The 7,686-nt window shown below is 36.4% G+C and overlaps 1 protein-coding gene across 1 annotated transcript in view; it reads right to left on the bottom strand.

Annotated features, from left to right (window-relative positions):
* TEX11 (testis expressed 11) overlaps positions 1–7,686 on the bottom strand; it is a 514,378-nt gene that overhangs the window by 64,622 nt on the left and 442,070 nt on the right. The window contains 3 exon segments of the mRNA XM_027770916.1: positions 1,635–1,707; positions 2,497–2,613; positions 5,351–5,421. Of these exon segments, the coding sequence (XP_027626717.1) occupies positions 1,635–1,707; positions 2,497–2,613; positions 5,351–5,421 (261 nt within the window).

The raw sequence follows: 7,686 nt of genomic DNA, 5'->3' as shown, positions 1-7,686 counted from the left end.
TACACAGAGAGAGAGAGAGAGAGAAGGAGCTCTATGATCTAGTTGATCTCCTAGAAAGAAAAAAAATGATATTTTTTGGTGGACTGCTAGCATTCTGATATACTTTTGCTAAAAAAAGTCATTGAGGTTATAGATTTTGTTCTGAGCACTGCTTTATCAATTTAGATTCTGGTATGAGGCACTTTCCTTATCATTATTTTTTGAATATTCCGTAGTTTGGATTTTTAAAAATAAAGTCCAAGTCCTGGGAGGGGGATGTTCCTGATTTTATTATTAGTTTCTAGTTTTTGCATTATTTTCAGACAATGTTGTTTCATTTACATGTCTTAGAATTTATTCAAGTTATCCTTGTCATCAATCTTGTAAATATTCAAAGAACACTTGAAAAGAAGATATGTTTCTTGTTCTCAGTATATAGAGTATATTTTCAGGCAATACAATACAAATATTTCATAAGAAGTATATTATTTGGTTTTTCTTTATCCTTGCTTTTTGTTGTTCTTATTCACTTTTAAGTGGCTATCATAGGTTGAGAAAAGTATCTTAAATTTTCTATGCTTATGTTTTTCCTTATAATTCCTATTGTTTGCTACCAAAAATCTGTCAAAGATATCACACATACAATAAGAAATCAATCACTTCTAAATATGATAAAGCAGAATTCATCAACATATGAAAATAATACACATGACCAGATAGGATTTAGTTCAGGAATGCAATTATGACAATTTTAGAAAAATCTATTGTTGTGATTCAATATATTAATAAATCAAAAGAGAAAAATCATATGATTATCTCCATAAATTGTGAAGAGTATGTTATTCAAATCAATATCCATTGATTTTTTAAAATTCTAAGACAAAACCAGATGAGCACACTATAAAAATATCTATCTAAACATAAAATACAATACTATCTTTAATGAATAAACAGTAGCAAACTATTATATAACCTCAAAAGGTTTACTACTATTTTGATAATTTCATTAAAAATATCAGCAGTATCCCAATCGTGAATTGGAAGACTCAGTAGCTTACACTTCAAGGCAAAGCTTGATTAAATTAGACATTAAAGTTAGTGACTTAAGAGCAATAATGTCATGTTGAGCAATGACGATCCCATTTTAATATTTAATATTATACTTTCATGTAAAGAAAATTAAAAAATACTTTTACTTCAAGCACTGTGTATGGAGTCAAAATATCAACATATAGTGAGGAGAAATTCGTTGTTAAAAACTCATTTCACCGATTATCAAGTACTGCAGTGGCACCAATTTGGGTGGCAAGACTTGGTTATTGAGATTCTTTTTTTTTTGGAGAGATTTTCACTGTAGGGCGCGTGCGCTCGCCAGACAGACAGAGAGAGACATAGAGACAGAAAGCGAGAAATCACCCCCCAGGGGGGATGGTCACGCCGCAATCACTTCTCCTCCATTCTCCTCTCGGGATCTTGGGCACGCACGCACACGTGCCCGGCGTGAGTTTTAAGCCACCGGGTCCGGGACACGAACCACGGTCGACTACGTGGGAGTCCAGCGACATAGCCATTACTCTAACTGCTGGTTCCCCGGTTATTGCGATTCTTAAACACGCTTCATCACTGTGTTACCAAACTTTCAGTTCCCACTGTACCTGTTTGTTTCAGAAGATTCCAGATGTCCTTACATTTATGAATCTGCTCAAGTGCACGATTCAGTAATCTGGTCTATTTGGCAACAATGCAATCAGATAATTAGTCTCAACAGAAAAGAGCATTAAGTAAATTAATATAACTTCATATAATTTTCATTAAAAACAGTTAAAAATAAAATGATAATTTAAACTGAAAATTTTTGAGTTTATATAGAAATATTTGCTTCTATTTGCACATTTCCTCATTGTGCCAGGAAAATGAGGATTAAATAGAAAACCTTGAGCATTGTCAGTATATTCAATAATCTAGAGCAAAAGAGAAGTACTTCCAGAAAGTTGGTATGAGGAGTTCCATGGACCCTCTCCCCAGCAAAACAATCTTAACTAGTGAAAATTGTAAGACAAAAATCATATAAAGTCTCAGGAAATTGCCATGAGGGCATACCCAAAAGGAAGGTACATTTATTTCAGGTAGTCTGCTAAGTCTCAGTAAGAATAGTGAGAAACTACAACATCTGAACCATGACCACTCACCACCATCCAGCTCAGTGTAATGTAAATGCTAATTTAGGTGGATGTAATCAAGAAGACAGGACTCTATCCCTAGCTTTCAGGCTAAGGATTCTCTGGAGGGTCAGACTGCTAGCATGCCTCATTCCTTCAGGTCTGTATTATAGAAGTCATATTATAAACAAGCCCAGTTTTCAGGCTGGAGTTCTATTCCTTTATCCAGTCCCTGTTTGTAGGACAAAAGCTCTACCTTAGCCATGGCAAGAAGAGAATGAAAAAGAAGTGCATCTGGAAAGGCAAACTTACTAAATGGCATACCAAACTTCTATTTTTTGTGAAGGTTGCACATTACCTGTTCAAAAGTTGTTGAAGCTTTTCTCCCTTGCTCTAGATCAACTGCAGCTGCCATAAATAAACATGTTTTCTGTGCAATCAGAATTACTTGATCAGAAGGACAAAACTGGGACAGCTGATAAGAAATAACCAGACGTCAATGAATAGTGAGAATTCTTCCAGGTGAACACAAACAATCAGAATGAAAATCAGCAACATCCTGTCTAAATGAGAAAATTCATCTGGAAAAGCACATGTCACCATAAAAATGAAATAGACTATAACACTGATTTATGGTCTTAATTTTATATTACTTCCCATTGTTTGTAGCACCTTCCTAGAGATAAAAAGGCTTCATTCCTTCACAGTTTTCCTATCTGTCCAATGACAAATACTGACATTTGCCCCTGTATTTCTATCTAGTGATTTAATTCTTGGTTTATGCAATAATTTCTAGGTGATATTTTTCCTGGCAAATAGATTTCTCTTTTCTGTTGAGTAGGGCTAAAATTAGCACATATATTTTCATGGTTGAAGGAAACAATGTCAGACTTTGAAAGGTATTAGGTATGACCTCATCATTAAACCTTGTCCTCTAGTTTTAGAAAAACCTTCCAACTTTATACTATAATAAAATCCCAGGCCATTCTTTCATGCCAATCCTACAAGATCTTTTGTTTGTTTGTTTTAAATATATAATTCTTGTTTTAAAGAATTATTTTAACTTCATTCATTTATTTCAATTTTACCAGAGAGAGACAGAATGAGAGAGAGAGAGAGAAAGTGAGCAAGCAAGATGCCAGGTCCAGGACTCGAACTGTGGTTGACTATGTGGGAGTCCAGTGCCCTTAACCACCAAGCCACCTGCGGGCCCATCACTCCTACAAGTTCTATCACGAATGTCAAAGCTAAAACTAATTTATTTTACCAATTAAAATGGCAATAAGGGCTGGCCATGTAGCACAGTAATTAATTGTTTTGCATTGGAGCTAGATCCCACATGGCTGACTGAGATTTGAATCTCAGTCCTAATGGCTTGAAAAACATGCCAGGCATGTGTGTGTGCATGCCCCAAATCCTGACAAGGTGAAGAAATAGAAAAAAAAAAAAAGATTGCAGTGTGACCGTGACCCATGGGGCAGAGGGTGCTTTCTCTCTCTGGAGAGAACCCATGCCCTGTGGCATTTTTTTAAAGGCAGTTATACCTAAACTTGCAAAAACTATTTTTCTCTCTCTCTCTTCTCTTGTTATAGGGTATGTGTAATCAACAGAGAGAGACAGAGAAGGAAAGCGATAAATCATTTTGGAGGGATGGCCATGTGGCCATCCATTTTCCTCTTGGTATTTTGGGCAAGCATGAACATTCAAGCTGGATGGTCCAGGACTTGAACTGCAATGTCAGTTATGTGGAATCCAGAGCTTTAACCACCACCTCACCAGCTTACTTTCACAAAGACTATTTGTTAATCTCCCCAAACATTTAGTGGTCACAATCATTACTATCATTGAATTAATGTATTTCAAGACACCCAGTCTCTTTAGGTCTCAGGTTACTCTTATGTAAGATGAGGGAGTTGTGCTAGATTATCTCTATAGCTCTTTCCAGCTCTAAAACTCTTAATGTTAAATTGATCTCCACATATCAAACTGTGTACTTCTGAATGTGTATTAAGAACGTTCTTTAGCCCCTCTTTTTGCTTCCCCATCAACACTCAGCCTGCTTTTTGGCATTTTACTTCTACCTTAGAGGCTAACAACTAATGCTTATATGGGGACCGGCAGGTGGTGTGGTGGTTATAGCACTGGACTTCCACATGACTGACCATGGTTTGAGTCCTGGACTTGGTGGCTTGCTTTTTCACTTTTCCTCTCTCTCTCTGGTGAGCGCACATGCCCTATAGCGCATTTAAAAAAATAATAATAAATAAAATTTAAATGTAGTATTTACATTAATAATTAAATTAAAATCTCACAAATTCTTACACACAGAATCTAGTCTAGGAAAAGTTCAAAAGTAGGCCCAAGGTTCTTACTTTCTTTTTAAACCCCAGATACTCTATATTCTTATAGACCTATTTTATAACCATTCCTAATTGACAAATGCTTGGAGTATTCCCCTCAAAAAAGATATTTATATTTTAATATAGAACTCTGATAGAAGATCTAATGCTAAATTAAATACGTCAGGCTGTGAAAGACAAACACAGTATGTCCCTACTTAACATATACTAAATGTCTGCACTTGATGGCAGAAATTCAAAGATTCAAAGACATAGAAGTAGAGAGAGGAACTGTAGACATCAGAGACTACATGGAAATGAGGAGTGGCAGCGGATGGGCTCAGGAAAAAATGTTTAACAGACATAAGAATGCATGTAAACAGGCAAATGGTATAACACAACAGAGTAGAAAATCAGGAGGGTGAAGGCATTGCCGATCGTGTGTGTATGTGTGTGTGTGTATGTGTGTGTGTGTGTGTGTGTGTAAGTGTATCTCTCTCTTGCTCAAAAAAACTAGTAGAATGAATATCAAAAGTGCACAACATGATATGGTGTTATTTGTTAAAGATGACAAATATGGTAATATATATGAGGGACTGAAATCCCTTCTAAGGCAAAGGAATAAATCCCTAATGGTAGAACTTTAGGCTTTGTGATGGATGTTTGCGATTTTTTTGGTATAGGGAAATTTGCTCCCTGTTCTTACACTATACCCTATAGGAAGTAAATTCCCTTTAGGTCAATCCTGCTTATACATACATTAAAAGTTCTTTGATCAAAAGTTATTCCCATTCTACACTTAGCCCTTTACTATAGTGATAGTGGTCATATCCTTGTTGTCCATACAAGAGATACTTATCAGAAGAGATTTACCTTATAAGAAAGTATGAAAAACTCTCTCATTGTTACTGGGTCTTTGTCAGACTGCACAGCCAAGTTCCAAGCTAAAAGTTAAATACAATAATATAATTAGAAAAATCTATTATTCAGTCTGCACTGTTATAGTCTATGCTACCTGTATCTTTAATATTAATATGTTAACAAGGGATGTCTAAGGAGTTAAAAAATTAACTTCAAGTTTGTAAAGAAGAATTTTCCAGGTAAATTTAGAGACGCTTAGCACTTCCAAGCTTCAATCCTAGGCCAATAACCAAGGGAGGTACTATTGAAGTTTTTTAAAATTGGCGACATAGAATAAGAATTCTTAGTTGGCACAAACCCATGTAAAAATATAAAGATCACCAAGGAGCTCACCAACTGAAAGTGGTGAAAGGAAGTTAAAGTTCAGCAAAGAATGAGGTTCATTAGAAGTAGGGCTTGAGAAAAATTGCTGGAAAGACTCACAATTTCTAAAAAGAGTAGTGGAGGGAACCAGCAGTTAGCGTAATGGCTATGTCGCTGGACTCCCACGTAGTCAATCGCGGTTCGTGTCCCGGACCCGGTGGCTTGGAACTCACACTGCGTGCGTGTGCATGCGTGCTGAAGATCCTGGGAGGAGAATGGAGGAGAAGGGATTGCGGCGTGACCATCCCCTTTGGGGGGTGATTTCTCGCTTTCTGTCTCTATGTCTCTCTCTGTCTGTCTGGCGAGTGCATGCGCCCTATAGTGAAAACCTCTCCAAAAAAAAAGAGTAGTGGAAGCTCTCATTAGGCATCATTCAGCATGATCTTCACCTTGGACATCTAAATTAAAATGCAATATAGTAGTAAGAAGATACTTTTTCAATTTTTCAAGAGATCAAAATCACTAAAACTTTTTACAGATTAAATAATTATTAATTTCCATTATTTACATGAGTTTCTCAGAAGCCAGATTGTGTTCTCCTAGATTAGACCCCAATACATACCATAAACTATAAGCCAGATTGGTTTCTCTTAGAAGACACCATAATAAAACCCATAAAACAGGAACAGATTCATATAGAACTAGTCTACTTTGTGACATTGCTGCTTAATTGTTCTTATTTATACCATTGTAGTAATGGGCTCCACAATTGCTTTTTAATTTACCAAAGGGGATGTGGGGGCTTGCTGGGTGGGGGATGAGGGGAGAGAAAGACAGAGAGAAAGAGAGAGAGAAAGTGAGAAAGGACGCCTCTCCACCCCATGGGGAATAGTCATATGGCAATTATGTCTCTATTTCTCCCTCTTTTCAGGATTTGGGGCATGCACACACATGTGCCGGTAAATTTTTCAAGAGGCCAGATCCAGGACTCCAATGGCACAGTCAGCCATGCAGAATCCAGCCACCTCAACCATCATGCCATGGACTGGCCCCGCTCCAAAATTTTTAAAGTATTTATTTAATTTTAGTTATTATTATCATTATTATTCATTTTTAATTTGTTTAGAAAGAGAAGGAAAGTGAGAAAGCAAGCTGCCAGGTACCGGTCTCCCTGTGGAAGTTCAACACCTTAACCACCATGCCACCTGCTAGCCGCCTAACTGTTGTTTTTATAAAGCAAAATTTACAGATTCTTTTTCAACAGAGAACTTTACATTCTTTTTTCTGTTAATTAAAAAAAAAAATTCTTATTCAAATAGAACCTATGGGGCCGGCAGATTGTGTGTTGGTTAAGGGTGCTGGACTCCCACATGGCTGACCACGGTTCGAGTCCTGGACCTGGTGGCTTGCTTTCTCACTTTCTCTCTCTCGCTCTGTCCCTCTTTGGTCAAATTAAAATAAATAAATAAACAAAGTTAAATAAAATAATTTTTTAAAAAAGAAATAGAACCTACATAAAGTAAATTACACAACTCATAATTATACGGCTTGATGAGTTTTTACAAAGTGAAAATATCCATGTAACCAACACCCAGATCAAGAAACATCTTGATTATCACCAGAAGCCCAGGAAACCCCTCCTTCCAAGTCCAACTTTCCTTCAAGGGAAACTACTAACCTGACTTTTTACACCATTAATTACTTTCCCCTGTTTAATTTTTGTTTTTGCTTTTTAAGTATACATAAATTACATCATACAGTATATAGTATTCAGTGCCTGGCTTTCTTTTATTCAACATTGTGTGACTGAGATTCATACATGGTGTGGCATGTAGTTTATTTTTGTTGAGTCATGTTTACAGATAAATTTGGCATTCTAGACCAAGTATAGGAGTATAACCTTGGGGACCTGTAACTACAATTTATCATTTTATTCTTAGACACATTTCTATAGAAAAGGAAGAAAACTAATATATATTGAGTAC

The sequence above is a fragment of the Tupaia chinensis genome, unplaced genomic scaffold, assembly GCF_000334495.1.
Source record: "Tupaia chinensis unplaced genomic scaffold, TupChi_1.0 Scaffold000165_2, whole genome shotgun sequence".
NCBI lineage: Eukaryota > Metazoa > Chordata > Mammalia > Scandentia > Tupaiidae > Tupaia > Tupaia belangeri.
The sequence above is the reverse complement of the archived record's forward strand: the minus strand, read 5'-3'. Positions and strand labels throughout refer to the sequence as shown.